The sequence below is a fragment of the Mustela lutreola genome, chromosome 1 (assembly GCF_030435805.1).
Source record: "Mustela lutreola isolate mMusLut2 chromosome 1, mMusLut2.pri, whole genome shotgun sequence".
NCBI classification, from domain to species: domain Eukaryota; kingdom Metazoa; phylum Chordata; class Mammalia; order Carnivora; family Mustelidae; genus Mustela; species Mustela lutreola.
This window is the reverse complement of record NC_081290.1, coordinates 231,384,040-231,410,206: the sequence shown is the minus strand read 5'-3', so window position 1 is coordinate 231,410,206 and position 26,167 is coordinate 231,384,040. Positions and strand designations below refer to the sequence as shown.

Sequence of the window (26,167 nt, the reverse complement as noted above, 5' to 3'; positions counted from 1 at the left end):
AGTGGGCAGAGGGAGAGGAAGAAGCAGACTTCCCACTGAGCAGAAAGGCAGAAATGGGGCTTGATTCCAGGATCTTGGAATCAAGAACTGAGCTAAAGGCAGACCCTCAACCGAGCCACTCAGGTACCCCTAAAGAATTTTCCTTTTAAGTAATCTCTACACTCAACATGGTGCTCAAACTCACAAACCTGAGATCAAGTCACATGCTCCACTAACTGCGCCAGCCAGAAGCACCCCTCCTCCACCTTTTTAAAAGATGTTTTAGGGGCGCCTGGGTGGCTAAGTGGGTTAAAGCCTCTGCCTTTGGCTCAGGTCATGATCCCAGGGTCCTGGGATTGAGCCCCACATCGGGCTCTCTGCTCGGCAGGGCGCCTGCTTCCCCCTCTCTGCCTACTTGTGATCTCTATCTGTCAAATAAATAAATAAGATCTTTTAAAAAATTACATTAGGGGCACCTGGGTGGCTCAGTGGGTTAAGCCTCTGTCTTCAGCTCAGGTCATGATCTCAGGGTCCCGGGATTGAGCCCCACATCGGGCTCTCAGCTCAGCAGTGAGTCGGCTTCCTCCTCTCTCTGCCTGCCTCTCTGTCTACTTGTGATCTCTCTCCCTCTCTCTGTCAAATAAATAAATAAAATCTTTTTTAAAAATTACATTAAATTCCTAACAGAAGGCAAAACCAAAAGCTCAGGTATAACAAACTACTATTGATTAAATATCAATCACAAATTAAGATGAAGCACATTTAAAATGTTAATGAAAAAAGAACACGAGTGTCTAATTCTCCAATTTTTCATTTTACCATACAAGCAGTTAAAATATTGGACAGTCCTGTTCAATACCAGGTATTTATGCTTTGGTAGCAAGGAACAGGCAAAAGCCATGCTGATTCCAAGACTGAGCTTTACTACAGAGGGAGTACTCTTGCTCTTACGAATACAAATACTGAAAGGGATCAATATTCAAAATTCAAGGAAACCAGCGACACACAGATTTACAGCACTTTGCAGAAATATTATTATACTGTAGTTTTTGTTTGCTTATATATAATTTCAGTGTCCTGCCTTGTATCTGCCAATAATTATACATTTTTGAGGACACAGATTTTACCTTCATTTGACCTGCAAAGCCTACCCCAATGTTTTACTCTAGTTGTATTCACACCAAGACATTGAAATAATAAACGTAAAATATTGTTGTATTATGGATTGGGTTGCAGACAAAATATAGGATGCCAGGGGTGGCTCAATCAGCTGGGCCTCCAACTCTTGATTTTGGTGTGATCTCAGCGTCAGGGGATTGAGCTTGGGTTGAGCCTTGTGTAAGGCTCCATGCTCAGTGTGGAGTCTGCTTGTCCCTCTCCTTCTCTCCCTCTGTTCTCACCCGAACCCCTCCCCCACACTGCTTGCATGCACACATGTGAGCTCTCTCTCTTTCTCTCAAATAAATAAATAAAATCCATAAAAAATATTTAGGATGCTAAATTAAATTTCATTTAAAATTTTATATTCAAGGGGTGCCTGGGTGGCTCAGTGGGTTAAGCCGCTGCCTTCGGCTCGGGTCATGATCTCAGGGTCCTGGGATCGAGTCCCGCATTGGGCTCTCTACTTAGCAGGGAGCCTGCTTCCCTCTCTCTCTCTCTCTGCCTGCCTCTCCATCTACTTGTGATTTCTCTCTGTCAAATAAATAAATAAAATCTTAAAAAAAAAAAAAAAGAAACTGTTTAAAATTTTATATTCAAATCTAACCAAGCATCCTTATTATTATTTACTAATTCTGGCACCTCTAAATATGAGTAACTTGTTAAGGAACAAAATTCCACTGAGTAAATTTTAAAGATCTTACTGGCTTTATTCAATGATTCATGAATCAGGCAGCATCCAAGACAGAGAATAGCTCTGAGGAGCTGTACAAAGTGAAAGACTTTTATTGGAGTGGAAACAAGGAAGTTACACTAGACAAAAAAGAAGATTGGTTATGGCACGATCTCTTTTCTTTAGGGAATGGTAAGGTTCTATCAGGTAGTTACTTAACTATTGCTATTAGGCAATGTCTGATTGACTGATAAAAGATTCAATTGCTGGGAGAGCCAACACTTAAATTTGGTGGCATGGGTCTTAGCATAAGTGACTCCACTGGGGCCTGTTACCTTGTTTTTAACAAACCTTTGGTAAGAAAACAGATCTCGTAGCCCCACAGATTGGCTAAGGGCTTCTTGGGAGTGAGACTGTTCTAGACTAAAAACCAAAGGATCTCACATGCTCATCAGGGAGATTGAACTAGAAAATGTGTTGTGCTATAATGGTCTCATTTTATGGGGAGGATAGAGTAAAATACTATTATTATTTGCAGAAATTTTGGGAAGGAGCAAAGGAGATAAATATTATGCTTTTTCATGTTCCTGAGAAGAGCTATGCTCTACAGATAGAAAAATTATATTTCTACCCACTTTTCTTCAGATTTGTTTATTTTTAAAGCTGATTCTGATAGAAGATTGGCTCAAGGGGTGGAAAGATTTAAAAAAGGAAGATATTATTGGCAATTTCTCCAATTAAAAAATTAAATGCTGAGTGAATGCAGCTTCTGTTTTGGACAGAAATTTTTTTTTAATTTCCAAAAGTAAAAGCGTCCATATTCTTTTTTTTTTTTTTTTTAAATTTTATTTATTTATTTGAGAGAGAGACAGTGAGAGAGAGCATGAGCGAGGAGAAGGTCAGAGGGAGAAGCAGACTCCCCATGGAGCTGGGAGCCCGATGCGGGACTCGATCCCGGGACTCCGGGATCATGACCTGAGCCGAAGGCAGTCGTCCAACCAACTGAGCCACCCAGGCGTCCCGCGTCCATATTCTTTTTAAAAGCACAGCATAATATATCAATGACCCCATCACCATTACCACTTATTTTGATTAGGACAAAGTCTGAGAATTCCTCTCTCCTACCTTATGATTTCTAATGAAGTTTTCTCACTCCCAAACCTTATTGTCCTGAAGGGGAAAAAATGATGCTCCTTAAAAATGTCCAGAAATGGGGGGAGGTGGCTGGCTGTCAGAAGAGCATGTGACTTTTGATCTCAGCCTAATGAGTTTGAGTCCCACGTTAGGTGTACAGATTATTTAAATAAATATATTTCTTTTTAAATGTCCAGAAATGAATGTGATGAGGAAGCATTGCCATTACGTATACACCACATTCATCCTGAGTTGGATACATTATGAAAGACTAGCCTTATTTAAGTCCTAAAGAGTATACCATGTAAATGTCAGAGAAAGAGAAATTCCAGTATTTACATATCAGTGTATAATATAAGAATAAAGACCCTAAAAGACTTAAAGTTCTCTACAGATATTTGTTGAATAAGAGGATTTAAAACTTCAGATATGTGTGCCAATATTTTTAAAAACCCAACTTTTGGAGGGGAATTTCTATTAAAATTAAAGAGAAATTGACATTTGACTCTTGGCTTCAATAGAACGTAACTCAGCTGGAAAGATTTAGATTTCTTTCTTTCCTTTTTTTTTTTTTTTTTTAAGATTTTATTTATTTATTTGAGAGAGAGAGAGCAAGCACAAGAGGGATGGGGGGCAAAGGTAGAGGGAAAAAGACTCCCAACTGAACAGAGACCCTGATGTGGGGCTCCATCCCAGGACCCTGAGCTCATGACCTGAACCAAAGGCTGACATTTAACCCACTGAGCCACCCAGGAGCCCCAGATTTAGATTTCTAAATCCTAGTTTCCCAGGCTATGAATTAAAGTGTCATTCTATAGATCTTATATCCTCAAGTAGGCCAGGATCCTGTCTGTCTTTATCAAAGACATCAACTTTCCTTTGTTTAATACTGACCCCTAAATTATCCAATCAGAGTTGTCTCCTAGCATAATAGTTTGAACTATGTACACAGCCTTTTCTGTTTGGGAGCAAAGTTATTCTAAAGATTCTATTACATTATTTTACTATTGAAGGTAAAAACTCTATGATTTTTTTGAAGTGTGTGTTTTCTTGGGGTGTCTGGGTGGCTCAGTCATTAAGCGTCTGCCTTCGGCTCAGGTCTTGATCCTAAGGTCCTAGGGATCCAAGCCCCATATTGGCTCCCTGCTTGGCGGGAAACCTTGCTTCTCCCTCTCCCACCTCCCCTGCTTGTGTTCCTTCTCTTGCTGTGTCTCTCTCTGTCAAATAATTTTGAAAAAAAAAATTTAAAAAGTGTGTGTTTTCTCTTATCACTGATTGTGAATAGAACTTAGATTTTAGGGGCGCCTGGGTGGCTCAGTGGCTTAAGCCGCTGCCTTCGGCTCGGGTCATGATCTCAGGGATCTGGGATCGAGCGCCGCATCGGGCTCTCTGCTCTGCAGGGAGCCTGCTTCCCTCTCTCTCTCTCTCTCTGACTGCCTCTCTGCCTACTTGTGATCTCTGTCTGTCAAATAAATAAAAAATCTTTAAAAAAAAAAAAAAAGAACTTAGATTTTAGTCCCAGGTGTTACTAACTTACAGTGACCTTGAGTGCTCAGCCTTTTCCCCCTGTACACTTCAATTTCGCCATCTGTAAAATGAGATGGGCCATATGACTTTGCATTTGGCAATAGTTTCCTAAATATGACACCAAAAGCACAGACAAAAAAAGAAAAAAAACAGATAAATTGGATTGGACTAAAATTAAAAACTATTGTGCATCAAAGGACACTATAAAATGAGTGAAAAGACAATCCATAAAATGAGAGAAAATATTTGTTAACCATATAACCAATAAGGGTTTAATATCCAGAATTTATAAAGAACTCTTACATACGGGTGCCTGGGTGGGTCAGTGGATTAAGCCACTGCCTTCAGCTCAGGTCATGATCCCAGTGTCCTGGGATCGAGTCACGCATCAGGCTCTCTGCTCTGTGGGGAGCCTGCTTCCTCCTCTCTCTCTCTCTCTGCCTGGCTCTCTGCCTACTTGTGATCTCTCTCTATCAAATAAATAAATAAATTCTTAAAAAAAAAAAAGAAGTCTTACATACATTTAAATAACAATAACAACAATAATAAATACATTAAAAAAATTTTTTTTTTAAAGATTTTATTTATTTATTTGTAAGAGAGAGAGAGAGAGTGAGAGCAAGCACAGGCAGATAGAGTGGAAGGCAGAGTCAGAGGGAGAAGCAGGCTCCCTGCGGAGCAAGGAGCCCGATGTGGGACTCGATCCCAGGACGCTGGGATCATGACCTGAGCCGAAGGCAGCTGCTTAACCAACTGAGCCACCCAGGCGTCCCCATTTTTAAAAATTTTTAAAAATAAAAAACTCCTACAATTCAACAGTTCAAGAAATGGGCAAAGGACTTGAATGAAAATTTCTCCAGAAAAGGTACAAAAATAGCCAACAAGCATAAGGAAATGTGCTCAACATCATTAGTCATAGATAAATGCAACCCAAAACTTGCAATGAGATACCATTTTACACCTACCAGGATAGCCATAAAAACTAAAGACAAAAAACGGAAAGTAACAAGTGTTTGTGAAGATGTGGAGACTAGAACCCTCATACATTGCTGGTGGTAGTATAACATAGTCCAGGTACCTTGGAAAACAGCACAGCAGTTCCTCAAAAGGTTAAAACACGGAATTACCATAAGATCCAGGAATTCCACTCCTAAATATATGTACAAAAAAAATTAAAAGCACAGAGATATGGGATGCCTGGGTGGCTCAGTGGGTTAAAGCCTCTGCCTTTGGCTCAGGTCATGAACCCAGCGTCCTGGGATCAAGACTGGCATCAGGCTCTCTGCTCAGCAGGGAGCCTGCTTCCCCCTCTCTCTGCCTGCCTCTCTGCCTACTTGTGATCTCTGTCAAATAAATAAATAAAATCTTAAAAAAAAAAAAAAAGCACAGAGTCAAATAACTGAATGCAAGTGTTTATAGTTGCATTTGCAACAGTCAAAAGGCGGAAACAACCCAAGCATCCATCAATTGATGAATAAACAAATGTAGTATAGCCATACAATGTATGTGTTCAGCCATAAAACAGAATGGAGTACGATATAAGGTATGACATAGATGAAACTTGAAAACATCATGCTAAGATAAGGTAAACAGAAAAAGACAAAAATGTGTAGCTCCACTTAGGACATGTGAAATACCAAGAATAGGCAAACTCAAAGAAAGAGAAAACAGAATAAACAGTGTCGGCGCTAATAGGAGTGGGTAATGGGAAGTTATCACTTAATGGGTAATTTCCATTTAGGGTGATGAATATTTTTGGAAATAATGGTGAAGGTTGAACAACATTGTGAATGAAATGTATTGTACACTGAAAGTGGTTAAAATGGAAAATTTTGTTATCCACCTTTTATCACAATTTAAAAAAAAGAGCTGGGCCTGGGACCAGGTGATCTCCAAGTACGGTGGCTATTTAAGTTACACAACAGCCCACAGTTATGACTGTTGTGCCAATCGTAATTATTAATAGCATCCTCTTAGGATCTCAGAGCTATTTAGTTTGGACAATATGACGGTCATTTTATTTCTAAGGATCTCTGATTTTCAATGGCTCTGAGATCTAACCACGGGCATTAGGACCTCGGAAAGGTTTTGTGATGACATCACCTCTAGAAAAAAAGTCCACCGGCCTCCAGGGAACTGGAGACAGTGCAAGAAACCTCCGCACTTCATACAAGGCCCAGCTCCCAAGTGGTAAATCACTCTTCCCACTGCGTCCCTATACAGCGCGGCGAAGAAACACTGGAAGAATACGGCGGTGGCTGTAATAAAGAGCCAACGGCCCCACCCTTCCCCGCCTGCCACTCTCAGCATGGCTGCCCCTGCGGAAGTGGGGGAGGGAGCGAGCTACCTCTCGCAGGCCCCCAAAGGGGCGGGCCCCAGGAAAACCAATGAGCTTCAGCGGACCAATGGGGAGTGGCAGGAGGCGGGAACTAGCCGGGGCGTTGGCTAGAGGGCGGAGGGGGTGGCTTGGATCTGGCTGCCTTGAAGGCGATTTGCGGCTGCCACGTTATTCCCGGCTTTTGCGGCTGGATTTTGCCCGGTAGGTTGCCATCGTCAGCGCTTCCGGTTTGAACTCCAGCAGAGCTCATCTGTCCTCACCCTATCTAGTGCTTGTCCCTCCCCTTCAAAAGCAGCCCTAGTCAAAGCCCAGCTGTCCCCTCCCTCTCCTTTTAAGATGACTCATCTCCTCATCCCAGCTCTGAGACAAATTGACGGCTCCAGGTGTGGGCTCACACGTTTGAACTTAAAACATTTTTTTTCCTTATTATAAAAATAAAACATAATATAAAAGATTGGGATAAAAATTTTTTTAAAATGACGTATTCCACCAACTAGAATCAATCAAGATTACTCACTATTTGTCATTATTTTTTTTCACTGTGTATTTTTACACAATTGAGACAATGCTGCATAAAGTTATCTGTTGTTTGTTACATACTAAGTATTTTTCTTTGTCATTTTAATTATATGCATAGTATAAACTATTCCATGAATGAATGAACTATAATTTTCGTATTTCCCCCATGGTCATTTAAACATTTGGAATTTGAAGTGAATAGCCAGTTAGAGATGGGGCAGGTAGAGGGGAGCTAGCTAAGAGCTGGCTCTTCCACAACCTTAGCCTCCTTTTTGAGTTGTAACACAGGAGTTAGAAGATTTTAGAGCTTTCAGAGACTCTACAGCCCTAAGTTTCTAGAATATTATAGTCTTGAGAAACTCAGAATCATTTTATCTTGGAGTGGTAAGGATTCTGAAGAAACAAATCCAAACTTTCAGGGAAGATAGAAGTATCCAGAGTTGGAAGGTCCTCTTAGCCAGACTTGAATAATTTATTCACTTGACTGTGCCTTAGTTTCTTCATCTATAGAACAGAAATAACAACCACAGAATTGTTCTTTAACTGGTTACAGTCTATCTAGTGGCAGAATAAAGGAATCCATGGCCATTAGAGATGGAAAGGCTTTAGGAATTTATATGTGTAACTTAGACATATATAGATTACATATTTATATAATTTGTGTATTTATTACATTATATTTCTTTTTTTAATGTTTTAAAGATTTTATTTATTTACTTGACAGAGATCACAAGTAGGCAGAGAGGCAGGCAGAGAGAGGAAGGGAAGCAGGCTTCCTGCCGAGCAGAGAGCTCGATGCAGGGCTTGATGCAGGGCTTGATCCCAGGACCTTGGGATCACGACCTGAGCTGAAGGCAGAGGCTTTAACCCACTGAGCCACCTGGTGCCCCTACATTATATTTCAATTTCATGTAAATATGTGTGTTTCATATGAATATTATATTTCATATAAATATTTCATGTATATAATACATATATGACTGGGTAAAAGGAAGCTCTTCTAGATAAAGCAGAAATTAGGAGTTTGGGAGGGTAGCCCCATTCACTTGAACTTTTCATTGATCTTGAAGCTTCTATTGCATCACCCTCATTTTATAGATTTGGGTACATGGTTTTGCATACAAATTTGAGGTGTCTAAAATAGAAATGAGGGGCATCTGGGTGGCTCAGTGGATTAAGGCCTCTGCTTTTGGCTCAGGTCATGATCCCAGAGTCCTGGGCCCTCTGCTCAGCAGGGAGCCAGCTTCCCACTCTCTCTCTGCCTGCCTCTCTACCTACTTGTAATCTCTGTCAAATAAATAAATGAAATCTTAAAAAAAAAAAAAAAAAGAAATTACTTGCTCCATGTTACATAATAGTAGTTTTTCATGATCTTTAGAATGGTGCTCTTTCCCTGAACATAAGCTGCTTCCTGAAATGTAGGAGTGTGTATAAAAGGGTGAGATTGCAGGAATAGAAGTATTAAGACCCCAAAGGATAAAGAGGTAACAGACATGAACTGGTCATTCACCAAGGAAATATAATTGGATAACAAAAGATAGGGGAAAGGTTCAACCATACTAAAAAGAAAACAGAATTTACGAACTACTAATTCACAAAAGATTTATTTTTATTGAGATATAACTGCTATATAACATTATGTTAGTTTCAGGTATATAACAATGATTCAGTATATATGTATATATTGTGAAATGATCAGCACAATAAGTTTAGTTAACATCCATCACCACACATAATTATAAATGTTTTTCCTTATGATTAGAACTTTTAAGATACACTCTCTTAGCAACTTCCAAATATACAAACAGTATTATTAACTATAGTTACTGGGTTATATATTACATCCCCAGGACTTATTTATTTTGTAACTAGAAGTTTATACCTTTTGACCACCTTTACCCGTTTCTTCCATTCCCCTACCCACCCCGGCATCTGGCAACTACCAAACTGTTCTCTGTATTTATGAGGTTTTGGGGGAGATGTTTTGTTTTTTAAGATTCTTTGTTTTAAAAAAAAAAAGATCTCTGTATAAGTGAGATCATGTAGTATTTGTCTTTCTCTGATTTCACTGAATAGTCAATCTGTTACCACAAATGATAAGATTTCCTTTTTTAATGGCTGAATAATATTATAATTATATGTAACACACACATATATGTCACATTTTCTTTATTCACAAAGTTTTTTTATATACAATTTTTAAAAAGATTTTATTTATTTATTTGACACAGAGAGCGAGAGAGATCACAAGTAGGCAGAGAGGCAGGCAGAGAGAGAGAAGGAAGCAGGCTCCCTGCTGAGCAGAGAGCCCGATGTGGGGCTCAATCGCAGGACCCTGAGATCCTGACATGAGCTGAAGGCAGAGGCTTAACCCACTTAGCCACCCAGGCGCCCCTATATACAATTTCTTCAATTATAATTAGTTTTCATATATATTAATATTCAATGCTTGTGAAGATGTGACAAAAACAGGATTTGGTACCTCTGAAATGAAGTTTGGCAAAATGCATCAAAAGTCTCGAAACAAATCTCTCTAGAACTAATTCTGCTTTTCATGATAGCTGCTATAGAAAAGTAATCTTAGGGGCGCCTGGGTGGCTCAGTGGGTTAATCCTCTACCTCGGGCTCAGGTCATCTTCTCAGGGTCCTGGGATCAAGCCCCACATTGGGCTCTCTGCTTAGCAGGGAGCCTGCTTCTCCCTCTCTCTCTGCCTGCCTTTCTGCCTACTTGTGATCTCTCTCTGTCAAATAAATAAGTAAAATCTTTAAAAAAAAAAAAAAGAAAAGTAATCTTAAATAATGAACATTTAGTCTGCAGTATAGAAAAATATATTGAGGGGCGCCTGGGTGGCTCAGTGGATTAAGCCGCTGCCTTCGGCTCAGGTCATGATCTCAGGGTCCTGGGATCAAGCCCCGTATCGGGCTCTCTGCTAAGCGGGGAGCCTGCTTCCCCCTCTGTCTCTGCCTGCCTCTCTGCCTACTTGTGATCTTTCTCTCTGTCAAATAAAATAAATAAAATCTTAAAAAAATATATTGAACAGAGTTATCAGTGCAGTACGAGCAATGGGTATATGAGAAAAGTGGTTAGAATGGCAAATTGGAGATGGATCATGAGAGCAATGAATGCCAAGGTAAGCAATGTGTTGTCAAATTAGAGGGCCATAAGTAGTTAAGGAAGGTTTTACTTTATTTGATTTATTTTATTTTTTAAATCATAATCCCCATAATATGTGCTTCAGGAAGGCTGCTTTTGGAAATTAACTAGAATGGGGATTAGGCTAAAGGTTTGATTAGAAGGCCAGCACAGTAGTTCAGGTAGAAGACTGTGAAAGTTGAGGTAAAAATGATAAGGCATTCAAATAAAGACATAGAGAGGTGGGGTACCGGGTGGCTCAGTTGGTTAAGCATAAGGTCATGATCCCTTGTCCTGATATGGAGCCTCCTGCTCAGCGGGGATTTTGCTTGTCCCTCTGCCTACACTCCTTCACCCCCTACTCATATATACTCTCTTTCTCAAATAAATAAATAAAATCTTTTTTTAAAAAGACATTGAGAGGTTAGTTGGAGAAGATGAAAGTTAGAAATTCCTATTTCAGTAGGTCAAGAAGGTAGTACTCTCTTCTGGGGAATTTATTTCAAAATCTGCCTCCACATCATGATCTTATAAAGTCTGCACTTGTGTCTCCTAATCCCAAGATGCCAAGCAGGAACATTACATTAGAGGCTATGAGTAGCTTGGTAGAGTGAAATTATGAAATTATGTTTTTTCTGTCTTTTTTCCCCCAGTATACATTTGATATCTGGGTCTTGGATAGCAGCAACACAAAGGATTCTTCCTACACCATAAGAAAAGTTTTTCTAATGTCAAGTAATGGTGCAAGCTGTAGAAGGGAGTGGCGAAGGATAGCCTCCCAGGTGTCCAAGTATCCCAGTGTCCCTGTGTTGGAGGAGCTTTGTAGAGCAGGTACTTTCCCAATACCCCTGTGCTAGAGGCTGGGTGGAGCAATCTGAACACAGGTTCTGGGCTTATGGAAAGATTGACTGAGTTGCACACCTAGCTGCCTGGTAAGTGGTTCTTTGTAACCTCCCTTCTAACAGCCTTCTGTGATCTCACTAACCACTTGAGCTTCCCTCTTGCAGCCTCTTTCATCATTCTTTCTCCCTTTCTCCAGGGTTAGGCAATCCCTACTCTCTGGGCCCAACCCTGCACAAGCAGAAATTCCTGGTAAAGTATGGACTGTGGAGTCAGTATCATCCCTTTCTGGCTTTCTTTTGGTAGCCAGCTCTCTTTCACCTCTGGCCTTTTATCTTTTTTTTCTTGTAAGTATGATTTTCTTTGTACCAAAACGATACCATAAAATAGAAGCAGAAAAGTTCTACTGAAGCTAAAATAGTTTTCAATTGAAGGTAACTTAGTGCATATATTTTTACCTTAGCGATAAACCAGAACTATTTGGCACCTTTGGGAAACTTTTTATGACAGGATACCATAGAATTATTACTTTAAGGGAAGTTTAATCTGAGATCAAACATATTCTTCAAAAGGACCTCCCTTTGTTCTCACTTCTTCCCTAAGGCTTTCTCTGATGTGGTTGTGCTGTGGACTGGATCAGTTTTTTGGTTTTGTTTTTTTTTTGAAAGCTTTTATAGAAGGTTGACTTGTAAAAATACAGCCAGAAAGGTAAAGTTCCTCCAGGCTTTTTTTGATGGTGCAAGATCTTGGAGAAATTTAAACTTCATAATTACCTCTAAGAACTTTTAAATACTCTTTCATTAATTATTTCATTCTATATTTATTGGAGCCTCGTGTTCTATGACCTGTGCCAATTTTTTGGAATACAAAGAAAAATGAAGAATATTCCTGTAAGCATACGCTGCTCAGGACTATGTATAAGATGAAGTTGGGGCACTTAGCTGGCTCAGTAGGTAGAGCACATAACTCTTGATCTCAGGGTTGTGTATAGAGACTACTTAAAAATTAAAAAAAAAAAAAATCTTACGGGGTGCCTGGTTGGATCAGTTGGTTAAGTGTCTTCCTTTGGCTAAGGTCATGAGCTCAGGGTCCTGGAATGAGCCCAGCATCAGGCTCTCTGCTTCGCAGAGAGCCTGCTTCTCCCCAATCTCTCTGCCTGCCTCTCTGCCTACTTGTGATCTGTCAAATAAAAAAATAAAATTTTGAGGTGCCTGGGTGACTCAGTGGGTTAAAGCCTCTGCCTTCAGCTAGGATCATGATCTCAGGGTCCTGGGATCGAGCCCCGCATTGGGCTCTCTGCTCGGTGGCAAGCCTGCTTCCTCCCTCTCTCTTTGCCTGCCTCTCTGCCTACTTGTGATCTCTCTGTCAAATAATAAATAAAATACTTAAAAAAAAAAAACTTTAAAAAGTTTTAAAACCTTAAAAAAAAATGAAGAGAATATTGAAAAACATCTGTCTGAAGCAGGAAGGGGAAAATTACAAGGTTTGAGTGCCTTTAGTTTCCATTCTTATCTGGAAAAAGACTGACTTCACTGTTAGTTTCTCTGTAAAGTTGCTTGTGGCCGAAATTCATGTGTACTGTGTAAATGCCAGATCATCAGGTGTTAGTTTGAGATTTAGGATTGGCCATAGGAGGATCTCAGAGCCTCTAATTTGCTTTAGTGTTGTTGACTATCAGATGGAACATCCAGAGCTAGAAATATACATTACCGTTTTTTGCCCTGTGCAAGTTGTTTAAGCTTAGGCAAGCCACCTATCTTCTTCCCTTTGGTTTTATCTATAAAGTGAGAAAACTTACCTAATGTAACTTTGTTAAAATTGCATAATGTTCATGTAAGTCGTCTGAGAAGTACAAAACAATAAACACAGTAATATCTGTGGTCCATCTTTGAAGTGAAAGAAATTACTCCTTTAAAAATGCTCACAATCTAGTGGGCAAGATATACAAGTGAGCAAATAGTTATGATACCCTGTATTGAGGGCATGAAAAGGGGGCTGTGTAAGCACAGTGGAGGGACCACAGAGACCACACTATTTCTGTGAAGTGGATGCAAGGAGCTAAATATAAAAGGTAATATTTGACTTGTGTCTTGAAAAAGAAGTTGGGATTTTCCAGGTGAGTAAGTAAAGAAAGGTCATTTCAGCAGAAAGAAATGAGGTACAAAGGCAGGGAGAAATGAAGATATGATGGACTATGTCATGATTAAAGAATTATAGAAGTTTGTTTTGACTGGGACTAATATTTGTATTGAAAAGAGTGGGAAATGAAGCTGGATAGGTAGGTAGGAGTAGAGAGTAAATATCTCAGTATATTTTTTTAAAGATTTTTCTCATTGTTAGTCTTTTGTTGTTGTTGTTGTGTTTATTTATTTTAAGTAATCTCAACACCCAATGGGGCTCAAGCCCACAACCCTGCGATCAAGAGTTTCATGCTCCTCTGACAGCCAGCCAGGCGCCCCTCAGTGGTTTTATTCAGGAGTTTGGACTTGATCCTATAGGCTACTATAGGGAGCCACTAGCCACATATGGCTATTTAAAATAAAATTTAAATTTAAATTAAATTAAAATCCAGTTCCTAGATTGTGCTAGTCTCATTTCAGTTCAAGTGCTCAAACATCACACGCTGTTAGTAGCTACCATATTGGACAGAGCAGATATAGAACATTTCCGTATTTGTAGAAAGTTCTGTTGGACACTATCACTATAGTCAGTGTGGGGGGAGCATTAAATGTTCTTGGGCAGGGAAGTGACATGGTTATATTTGTATTTAGAAATATTACTCTCATGGCAGCATTAAGAATGTTTTGGAGGGAGGGAGAGAGGGATTTGTCAACCTTTTTTTTTTAAAAGATTTTATTTATTTGACAGACAGAGACCACAAGTAGGCAGAGAGGCAGGCAGAGAGAGAGAGAGGAGGAAGCAGGCTCCCTGCAGAACAGAGAGCCCGATGCGGGGCTCGATCCCAGGACCCCTGGGATCATGACCTGAGCCGAAAGCAGAGGCTTTAACCCACTGAGCCACCCAGGCGCCCCTTTGTCAACCATTTTTAAAGTGAAATGATCACAATTTACTATTTACAATTTACTATTCAGTTCTCTTTTCCTTAGCCCTCTCTTCTAATATCCACTCATCATGAAGGCAAAACTACACAGAATGTAAACACAAAGGATTTGCTTCAGGCAGCCTTTACAGGTGGCATTCAAATGCTCTGCACTTTTTCTTCTATTTCTCCCACTGGGGAGGTCAGGAGGGATTTGGGGCAGCCTCAGTCTATTTCTAGGATGATGGCCCAAGGGCCTTCCAGGAAGTAAAGAGAGGGGCAGCTTCCAGCAACCTGGCTTGGAGAATGGGAAACCGGCATATCTGCCACCTATTTATAGGACCCCTCTCATATTATAACTCAAAATGTTCTTTACTATGCACATCTAATCAGTCCTAACCATTTAACCAAATCTTGCCTATTATACCTCCTTAACATTGATTCTTCTTTATCTCTATCAGGCCCTTAACTTGGGCCTTCCTCTTTCTCACTTAAATGAGTCCCCTGGTCGTCTACGTAGACTCCCGGGCTCCATTCTCTCCTCCACTATTCTACTCTTTACAGGTTCCTCACTGATCAAAATTTCCCCAACCCTATGGTCTGGAATTTAACACTTTGACTCTATTCTGCCTCTCTGGCCTCTTTTCTCACCACTTTTTTTTTTTTTCTATATATATATATTTCAGTCAAACTTGAAGTCCCTCAAACATTCACTAGTCTCTCTTTCGCAGTATCACGCAGTGAGTAAATGGCAGAAGCAGGGTTGGCTCTGAGCCCATATTCTCTACACATTCTCCCATCCTTATATGTTTACTGTGCCACTAATGGATGTGAGACAATGCCATCGTAGAGGTAGGAGACAAAAGAGAAAGAATAGGAAGCTTTCAGTTCAGTTCACCAGATGCATATTACCATGGGCCTCAATTTGATCTTAGAGATAAAAAGACGAATAGGCTTCCTCTTGGGAAGCCCATAAAAAAGGATAAAGCAAGAAAGCAGGGGCCTTGGTACCTGGAAGGTGGCCTTGTTGAGCTGTTTTGATTTCTTCATGGAAGGCTTAGTTTTTAATGGCTGGAGATAAAATATGCCAGAGAAACTACGGAATAATGGATATACAAGGATTTCTGGCCACATCTGTAAGAAAGTGTCTTTCTGGGAAGCTCAGTAAGCTCATCTTCCTTTATAACACATGACATCATTGGCAGAGCTTGGCAACAATAATATCCATTATGACACATTAAAGGATATTGCTATGGTGTCTTTACATCTACATATGCTGATTTCACCTCCCTTTTGGGTCCTAGATTCCTGACCTTTTAAAGTATTCTAGTTGCTTGAGAATCCTTGTGCTTTGCTAATTGTCCTTTTCTTCCTTCTTACCCCTCTTTCCCTCAGATTTCTCCCTCTTTAGAGCGTATAAACAACACAAAGATAGGTTTGTATCTTACATTACAGGTTGCATTTACCTGGTTGCATAGGTTGCATTTACCTGGACTAGGCAAGGAAGGAAACTCCCTGGCCTAGCCAGTCTGCCCTTTTGGAAACCTATTGTTGCAGTTCTGTGCAACAGACGGAGCACAGGCACTATAATCAGACAGGTCATCATTTGCAGTGTGGCTTATGTTAACTAGGTAACTTCTTCCAGCCTCTGTTCCTCATCTATGAAATGAGTGATTCTCAACTTCACACAGTTATTGGGGAGGTTTGAATGAAATTCTATACCTGAAAGGATCTGACCTGACACAAACTAGGATCTCAACAGACTTTTTTTTTTTTTCTATTTAAAAAAAATAATAATAAAAATTCACTTCTAAAATCTCAACAGCTTTCAGATACCCATGCAAGCAAAGTCCAGTCACTGTGTTGGAGGTATGAAATGTCTGTTATTTGTCTAGGCAGAATTAATTGCTGTCTCTTTGTTGTCTCAATACTTTGCACACAATTCTGCCATTTCATCTACTATACTATGTGTTCGTTATTTGTTAGTATCTCTTTCCCATATTTCATTGTGAGTTCCTCAAGGACTAAGATCCTATCTGATAAATCAGTTTATTTCAGTGGATAGCAGAGGACATGGAGATCTGTCTTCTAACCTTGATATAAAAGCTGATGGATTGGGGTGCCTGGGTGGCTCAGTGGGTTAAGCCGCTGCCTTCAGCTCAGGTCATGATCTTAGGGTCCTGGGATCGAGTCCCGCATTGGGCTCTCTGCTCAGCGGGGGGCCTGCTTCTCTCTCTCTCTCTCTCTCTGCCTGCCTCTCCATCTACTTGTGATCTCTCTCTGTCAAATAAATAAATAAAATCTTTAAAAAAAAAAAAAAGCTGATGGAGGGGCACATGGCTGACTCAGTAGGTAAAGCATGCGACTCTTGATCTTGGGGTTGTGAGTTTGAGCCCAACATTGGGTATATAGATTACTAAAAGAAGTAAGTAAACTTAAAAACAAAAAACAAAAAACGGTGATTGACTCTAAGTGAGCCTCTCCAACATTCAGTTGCCTCAAAATAACTGATAATAACTACTTTCTATTGAGTGGCCACCATGCACAATGCATTATGCTAAGAGCATCACTTAATCCTGAGTTTGTCTTTTTAGATAATCTCTTAACAACTCTTAACAACCCCCAAAGGGTTAAGGACTACCTTTGGGGGACATAGATTTTCCTACATATTCCTTTGTAGCACCTTGGAATTTCATCATAGGAAAAATAGATTTAAAAAAAAGTAGGATAATGGCTTTAAAAAAAAGCAATTTATTCATTTCTGAGAGAGAGCAGGGGAGGGGCAGAGGGAGAGGGAGCATCTCCAGCCGACTCTTCACCGAGCAAGGAGCCTGATGCCTGCTGATCTCACAACCCCAAGATCATGACTCAAGCTGAAATCAAGCCTCAGCTTACTGAGCCACCCACCGAGGCACACAAATAGGATATGAGATCCTGACAGGGTTTCTGACAATAAAGCAAACTCCCTATCACCTGAAGCCCCATTTATATTTACCAGGTTTTATGTCTTTGCCTTGCTAAGAACAACAATAATAACATCAAAACAGTGGAGCAATAATAATAATGCCAACAATAAAAACAACTGCAGATTTGTTATTTCACTTGATGTTGACTTTATGTGACCAGGTACTCCTTTCATACACAGAGTTTATGTGTATATCTCTGTAATTAGAATTCATTATTGCTTTTTTTTTTTAAAGATTTTATTTATTTATTTGACACAGAGAGATCACAAGTAGGCAGAGAGAGAGGAGGAAGCAGGCTCCCTGCTGAGCAGAGAGCCCGATGCGGGACTCGATCCCAGGACCCTGAGATCATGACCTGAGATGAAGGCAGCGGCTTAACCCACTGAGCCACCCAGGCGCCCATCAACTTGTATCTCTTAATCCCCTTCACCTATTTCGCCTATCCCCACCCATCTTCCCTCTGGACCATCAATTTGTTCTTCAAATTTAAGAGTCTGTTTTGATTTTTAGAGACCACAGATAAGTAAAATCATATGGTATTTGTCTTTCTCTTTCCAACTAATTTAACTTAGCATAATATCCTCTAGGTCCATCTGCGTGTGGCAAATGCCTTTGCCCATTTTAAAATCAAGTTACTTGTTTTCTTGCTATTGAGTTGAATTCCTTATATACTTTGGATATTAACCCCTTAAAAGATGTATGGTTTGCAACTGTTTTCTTCCATTCTGTAGGCTGTCTCTTCACTCTGTTGTTTCCTTTGCTGCACAGAAGCTCTTTAGTTTGATGAAATTCTCTATGAGCCGCTTAAGGGCAGGGACTACGTATTATTCATCTCTGTATTCCCAAGATTTAATCAAAGGACTGGCACAAAGTCATGCTAATTAAATGGATAATGTGTGTAAAGTAAGTAATTGAAAGTGCAGTGACATTATTATCGCATATAGAAGGGGTGTTTAAGAGGGAAAAACACTGCATCAAGCAGACTGAGTTTGAAATTCAACTGCTTCAGTTGGTTGGCCCCAGACAAGTCTCTTAACCTCTCGGAATATCTTTATATGTAAAACCAACTGATAATATTTCTCTAGCAGGCTTGTGAGGGATAAATTACAGGTTGCTCTGAGATAATGCATTGCAAGTAATGGTGAGTCAATAGAAAGTAGTTGTTACCAATTATTATGAGACAACTGAATGTCAGAAAAGCTCACTTAGGGTCAATCAGCTTTTAAGTCAAGGTTAGAAGTCAGAACTCTCCATGTCTTCTGCTAGCCACTGGCATGAATTCATCAGGATCTCAGTCCTTGAGGAACTCAAAATCAAATATGTGAAAGAGACAGTAACAACTAATACACAGTATGGTGGAAGACATAGCAGAATCGTGTGCAAAGCTTCGGCACAACACAGAGGTGGCAATTACTCCGGGACGAACCGCAGTGAAGTTAACACTTAAGCTGTAGCGAGGCGGACTTTTCTAGCTTCTGAGTTTCAGAAGCTACCGGAACCAAGGTGCTGCGGGAATTGAGTGACTTTCGGTCTCATATTGTTACTGGACACGGTCGAGGCGTTCCGTCAGTGTTTTCAGACGCCCGGGGATCGCTGCAGGTTGGGCAGGTTTTCAGCTTACAGTTAGCGGCCGCAACAGCAGATGATGAACGGAGCTCTGGGAAAGGTAACGTAGGTTCCAAGTACTCTGGCCGCGGCGGAGGTGGTGGGGAGAATAAAACTCGTAGGTGGCAACCGGGCTATCACCGCCTGTGTAGACATCCGGGTATGAGAAACCGGCGAGAATAGGCTCTCCCGGCAGCACACGCGGCGCCTTGTAGTCAAAGGGTTGTGTTCCCTCCACTCCTTTCCGGGCGCACTCGGAGGCGTTTGCCAGTGGGCCACGCCCCCTCCACCAGCCACCCTGGCAGCCCATTGGCCTGAAGAGAGAGGAGCTCCGCAGTGGGAATCTCGAAACCGCGATCAGTTCCGATAATCTGAATGACCTTGAGGGGGTCATTTTATTTTTGCACTTCAGGAGTAGTTTTGAGTTGGTGACCAGATTGGGATGTGAGGCTGTGAGGCTACTTGGCGATACGAAAAGGGAAATAACCTAAATTTTTGCTTACAAAACCTTATTTAAATGACTGCAGTAAAACCCTCTGAATCACGATAAATGCATTCCTTGGTCTTTCCTTGCCCTCTTAACAGATTTCAGTTGTGTTCTTTTAGTTGTATAATGCTGCTCAGAATGATGACTTACTTTTAGCAGTTTATATTAAAATTTTATTTTAAGCCTTGTAGAAATTTTATGTCCATGATATATATAGGTCAGCATGATCTTTGCTGCTTATGGGTCTACCATTAGTTATCTTGGGGTGGTCCCTAAACGTCTTTAGGCTTATTTCCTTAATGGCTCAAACCTTACATCTTTATAAAACAACTCACTAATATTCACTTTAGTCTAACTGTGAGAATTTGGCCAGATCTGGTAAAAGGATGATTTAAAAAAAAAATCAGGAAGTTTTCAAAATTCCACTGTTAAAGATGGTCAGTTTGGTGACTCCATGGCCCTGTTGTATTTGCTTTGATTCTGAGGACTGCTGAAAGAGAGGCCTAAGTTTTCAAGGAATACTGTTTCCTACCATTCTAGACTCCAGGAGAGCCCATGTAAATCTGTCATTAGGGCATCACCTAAAGATAAAAGGGCATATAGGGCCTCTCCAAGTCTGATACCACTGCTACCTTCCAGATGCCTTTGTTACTGATTTTATTCTTCTACTCCGCCCTGCTGCTTTGGCTAGTCTCACTTGAAATACCCTCACCCTTCTTACCTACATCCTTGAACACCCAGCTCAGGTCTCATCTTTTCCATAAAACCTTTCTGACTACTCTGGCTAAAATGCTTATTTTCTGAACTAGCTGGTATTATCTCTTGGCATCTAATCATATGTAGTCTTGTGACCATCTTCAGCCTGTCTGGAAGTGTTAATGTTTTACATTTATAAGCAAAACCCAGGGGTGTGTCTGGATGGTTCAGTCAGTTAGGTGTCTGCCTTTGGCTCAGGTCATGGTCCTGGGGTCCTGGAGTTGAGCCCCATGTCCCAAGGGGAGCCTGCTTCTCCCTCTTCCTCTGCTGTTCCTTCTGCTTGTGTCCTCTCTCTCCCTCAAATAAATAAATAAAAAGAGAAACCCAGGGAATTGGCATCAGACCTGGGTTCTATATCTTGCTATGTATATCACCTTAGATGGGTTATTTGACCTCTCTGTGCTTCAGTTTCTAATTTTAAAATGCAGATGATAATGCCACCATTAGAATTGTAACAATTATAGAAGATAATGTAAATAATAGTACTTGTAAGGTGTGAAGGCCTGTATATGCAGGAATATTGGTAGTATTCTTCAGTTTATGTACTGCTTTCATTTTCATAGTTTCATTCGGTTGTCACAGGCACAGGAAATGAAATGGAAGCTACTGGCACAGTGTCTGGTACATGGTAGGTTTTCAGATGTCCTATTGAATGCCTGAATTAATGAATGCTTTTTTTTTTTTAAAGATTTTATTTATTTATCTGACAGAGACCAAGCAGGCAGAAAGGCAGGCAGAGAGAGAAAGAGGAGGAAGCAGGCTCCCTGCTGAGCAGAGAGCCTGATGTGGGGCTCGATCCCAGGACCCTGAGATCATGACCTGAGCTGAAGGCAGAGGCTTTAACCCACTGAGCCACCCAGGCGCCCCTAATGAATGCTTTTTTTAAAAAGATTTTATTTATTTATTTGTTTGACAGAGAGAGAGAGCGCGCGAGAGAGGGAATATAAGCAGAGGTAGTGGGAGAGGGAGAATAGGCTTCCTGCAGAGTAGAGACCTGAGGCGGGGCTCGATCCCAGGACCATCATGATCTGAGCTGAAGGCAGATGCTTCACTATCTGAGCCACCCAGTCACCCCTAAATGCTTTTTTTTTTTTTTTATAAGACAACAGCCAGTTGAGTGAACCATAGAGCTGAGACTGGAGCCTGTTGTTTCTATCTCTCCTAAAACTCCACTGCTTTTCCTTTTTTGAGTATTTTATGTTTCTGTAATTGGTTAATCTTGCTTTTCCTCATCTGTGAAATGCGGAATGAAAACCTTTGTTCGCCTTTCCAAGTTGCCAATCCTTCCTTTTCCTATACAGCCCATTACCCTGATCTCACATTGCAATGTAATAAATAATTTGCACATCTGCTGTCTTCACTAGAAAGATTTGAGGGTAGGTAGCTGTGTGTATATATATATATATATATATATATATATGCATTATATATATTAAAAAAAATTTTTTTTAAAGATTTTATTTATTTATCTGACAGAGACCAAGCAGGCAGAAAGGCAGGCAGAGAGAGAAAGAGGAGGAAGCAGGCTCCCTGCCAAGCAGAGAGCCCGATGCGGGACTCGATCCCAGGACCCTGAGATCATGACCTGAGCCGAAGGCAGCGGCTTAACCCACTGAGCCACCCAGGCGCCCCTGCATTATATATATTTTAAAAGATTTTATTTACTTATTAGAGAGAGAGAGAGATCACAAGTAGGCAGAGAGGCATGCAAAAGGGGAGGAGGAAGCAGGCTCCCCGCTGAGCAGAGAGGTGGATGCAGGGCTCAATCCCAGGACCCTGAGATCACGACCACAGCTGAAGGCAGAGGCCCAACCCACTGAGCCACTCAGGCGCCCCTATATTTTCTTTATATGTATATGTACCCAGCCTACAGTGTACTTGACCTAAAGTAAGTACCTGATATATACTGAGTGAATAAGTGACTGAACAAAAGTTCATGCCCTGAGCTGAAGGCAGACATCTAACTGACTGAGCCACTCAGGCATCCCTGAGGTAAATATATTTATAACCTCTTTAAAGGTAAGGAGGGATACCTGGGTGGCTCAGTTGATTGAGTGTCCGACTCTTGGTTTTGGCTCTGGTCATGATCTAGGGATTGTCGGATCGAGCCCTGCACCAGGCTCTACACTGGGTGGGGGAGTCTGCTTGGGATTCTCTCTCTCCCCCTCTCTCTGCCCCCACCCAGAGTAAATAAATAAATCTTAAAAAGAAAAAAGATAAGGAAGTGAGGTTTGGAGGGATTTATTAATTCAATCAGCAGATATTTACTGACTACCCACAGTGTGCCAGAAAGTATGGTAGATGTTGGGATATAGCAGTTTCCTGTCTTTATGAAGCTTGTATTCTTAGCAAAAGAGACAGGCTAATTAAACATTTAACTGCTTAACTAATTATGATAAATGCCACGAAAGAAGTATTCTGGGTGCTATGTGAGTGTACAACAGCAGGATCCAAGTAAATCTGAGCAGTAAGGAAAGTTTTCTTGAGGATGCTACATGACTAAGACTTAAAGAATGATAGAATTTTTTTTTTTGAAAGATTTATTTATTTATTTATTTACTTGACAGAGAGAGAGATCACAAGTAGACAGAGAGGGAGGCAGAGAGAAAGAGAGAGGGAAGCAGGCTCTCTGCTGAGCAGAGAGCCCGATGCAGGACTCGATCCCCAGAAATGTGAGATCATGACCTGAGCCGAAGGCAGCGGCTTAACCCACTGAGCCACCCAGGCGTCCCAGAATGATAGAATTTAAACAGAAAGAGTATATGCAAAGGCCCTGAAATGAGAATGTATTTGAAGTTCCAGAGGTTTCAGAAGAAATTGGGAGGGAGAGAAGCAGCGGGGCTTGGATCAAGGGACAATATGTAGACAAATATGTGAATGAGACTTGGGGAAATGGTCGGGGATTGGACTTAACCTTTTAGGTAACCACGGGTATTTCTAAACAATTTAGCCCTGGAAGGAGGTAGGATATAGGCTTAACAAAGCTCATCTGTGGCCTGGAAATACAATCCAGCAGTTATGCTAGAAGGCCAGATGTTTCTTTCTTTTTTTTTCTTTTTTTAAAAATTGGGATATAATTCACATACCATAATATTTACCCATTTAAGATGGACAATTCAGTGGTTTTTGGTATGTTCACAAAGTTGTGCTGCTATCATCATTGTCTAATTCCAGAACATTTTCTTCACTCCCAAAAGAAACCCTGTACCTATAAGCAGTCATTCCTCATTCATCTCCTGCCCATACCCATGTAACCACTAATCTGCTTTCTTTCTGTGTTGATTTGTTTGTTCTGGTCATTTCATACAAATTTAATCATATGTATGGGAGGCTAAGTATTTCTTAAGGGACTTGCCAAAGATCGTACAAATATGAATGTGGAAGTTTGATATTCAAACCCAGGTTTGTATGAATCCTTAACCTGTGCTCCTAAGTGCTACCAAAACTCAGTGCAAAGACAGACTCTGACAGTCACCATATTAAACATATTTTTAAAATATATTTTATTTATTTATTTGACAGAGAGAGACACAGTGAGAGAGGAAACACAAGCAGGGGAAGTGGGAGAGGGAGAAGCAGGCTTCCGGTGGAACAGGGAGCCTGATGTGGGGCATGATCCCAGGACTCTGGGATCATGACCTGAGCCTAAGGCAGACGCTTAATGACTGAGCTACCCAGGCACCCCAACATATTAAACATATTAAGGGGCACCTGGGTGGCTCAGGTGGTTAAGCATCTGCCTTCAGCTCAGGTCATGATCCCGGGGTCCTGGGATGGAGCCCCGTATCGGGCTCTCTGCTCAGCGTGGAGTCTGCTACTCTTTCTCCCTCTGCAGCTCTCCCTCCTTGTACACTCTCTCATTCTCTCTGTCAAATAAATAAAAATCTTGTAAAAAAATAAACAAATAAACATATTAAGAAGAGACTTGGGAAAGACTATGAACAAAAGTGGTTTTGAAAGAACTTAGGAAAGGTCAGCTAAAACACCACTAGCCAGCTGTGTGCTTAAGGCATATTAATTCACCTTTCTGAGCTTTGGTTTCCTTGCAATAAAATGGGGGTCAAAAAACCTACCTCACAGGGGCACCTGGGTGGCTCAGTGGGTTGAAGCCTCTGCCTTTGGCTCAGGTCATGACCCTGGGGTCCTGGGATTGAGCTCCGCATCGGGCTCTCTGCTCAGCAGGGAGCCTGCTTCCTCCTCTCTCTCTCTCTGCCTGCCTCTCTGCCTACTTGTAATCTCTGTCTGTCAAATAAAATAAATTAAAAAATCTTAAAAAAAAAAACCTACCTCACAGAATGGTTGTGAGGATTAAAGGAAATGATGTTTGGCAGATAGCAGTTACTCAAGAAATGGTAGGATTATTGATGCTATTGTTACTAGCTTATGAATTTCAGTAATTGGTATTACTCTGTGAGAGGTAGTATGGTAGAATGGAAGACATGGGCTTTGGATTCAGTCAGCCTTGGGTTTGAATTCTTGGCGCCTCTTGCCAAACCTATAACTTCAGGCAGTTTTCCTAAGCCTCTGTTTTTTTTTTTTTTTCTCTGTAAAATAGGGACAATTATCTCAATTATGCCTCTATGAGAGGATTGATATAAAGAGGAACTGAAATAGTATGTGTCAAGTGATCACAAAGGATGTACTCAATAAGTGATAGTAACTGCTGTTTAAAATATTTATTAAAGGGGCGCCTGGGTGGTTCAGTGGGTTAAAGCCTCTGCCTTTGGCTTAGGTCATGATCCCAGGGTCCTGGGATTGAGCCAGCATCAGCCCACTTTGGGCTCTCTGCTCAGCGGGGAGCCTGCTTACCCCGTCCCTCTGCCTGCTTCTCTGCCTACTTGTAATCTCTGTCAAATAAATAAAATCTTTCTTTTTTTAAAATGATTTTATTTATTGATTTATTTGTCAGAGAGAGAGAGAGTACACAAGCAGGCAGAGTGGCAGACAGAGGCAGAGAGAGAAGCAGGATCCCCGCGGAGCAAGGAGCCGGATGCGGGACTCAATTCCAGGACCCTAGGATCACGACCTGAGCCAAAGGCAGTGGCTTAACCGACTGAGCCACCCAGGCGTCTCTCAAATAAAATCTTTTTTTTTTTAATTAAGATTTTATTTATTTATTTGACACAGAGAGAGAGAGATCACAAGTAGGCAGAGAGGCAGGAAGAGAGAGAGGGGGAAGCAGGCTCCCTGCTGAGCAGAGAGCCCAATGCAGGGCTTGATCCCAGGACCGTGAGATCATGACCGGAGTCAAAGGCAGAGGCTTTAACCACTGAGCCATCCAGGCGCCCCTCAAATAAAATCTTTTTTTTTTTTTTTAAAGATTTTATTTATTTATTTATTTGACAGAAATCACAAGCAGATGGAGAGGCAGGCAGAGAGAGAGAGAGAGGGAAGCAGGCTCCCCGCCAAGCAGAGAGCCTGACGCGGAACTTGATCCCAGGACCCTGAGATCATGACCCGAGCCGAAGGCAGCGGCTTAACCCACTGAGCCACCCAGGCGCCCAGCCCTCAAATAAAATCTTAAAAAAAAAAAAAAAAAAAAAAGTATTAATACACAAATGTACTCTTAATAGCTATTTTTAAATGTTTTCTTTTTTCTTCTTTTTAATTTTTAAAAAGATTTTATTTATTTATTTGAGAGAGAGCATGAGAGGGAGAGAGAGAGCATGAGCAATGGGGGAGAGGCAGAGGGAGAAGGAGAAGCAGACTCTCTGCTGAGCAGGGAGCCAGATTCAGGACTGGATTTTAGAACCTTGGGATCATGACCTGAGCTGAAGGCAGCTGCTTAACTGACTGAGCCACCCAGGAACCTCTCAGCTAATACTTGTAAAACAGCTTTTAGTTGCTTGCCTTATGGTCCCCTGACTCACTACTATCACTACTCACCTGGGACTCAGGTGTGTGAAGCTACTCATACAGTATAGATTTGGCTTGGTGACTTCAGTCTTTGGTAGCTGTGCGGTCCCCCTGTTCTTGACTCCAGAGCTCATGGCACAAGTATTTTGGTAACCC

At 41.1% G+C, this 26,167-nt stretch overlaps 1 protein-coding gene across 3 annotated transcripts in view; it reads left to right on the top strand.

The window, feature by feature from the left end:
• Positions 1-6,954: 6,954 nt before the first annotated feature.
• MRPL48 (mitochondrial ribosomal protein L48) overlaps positions 6,955-26,167 on the top strand; it is a 67,881-nt gene continuing 48,668 nt past the window's right edge. For 2 of the 3 annotated variants that reach the window (XM_059133081.1, XM_059133063.1), the window contains exon 1: positions 18,834-18,973. In XM_059133081.1, coding sequence (XP_058989064.1) covers positions 18,950-18,973 — 24 coding nt within the window. In that variant the 5' untranslated portion in view covers positions 18,834-18,949. Of the gene's footprint in view, positions 7,011-18,833; positions 18,974-26,167 lie in introns of those variants that run through there. The other variant, XM_059133071.1, reaches the window with a different exon arrangement.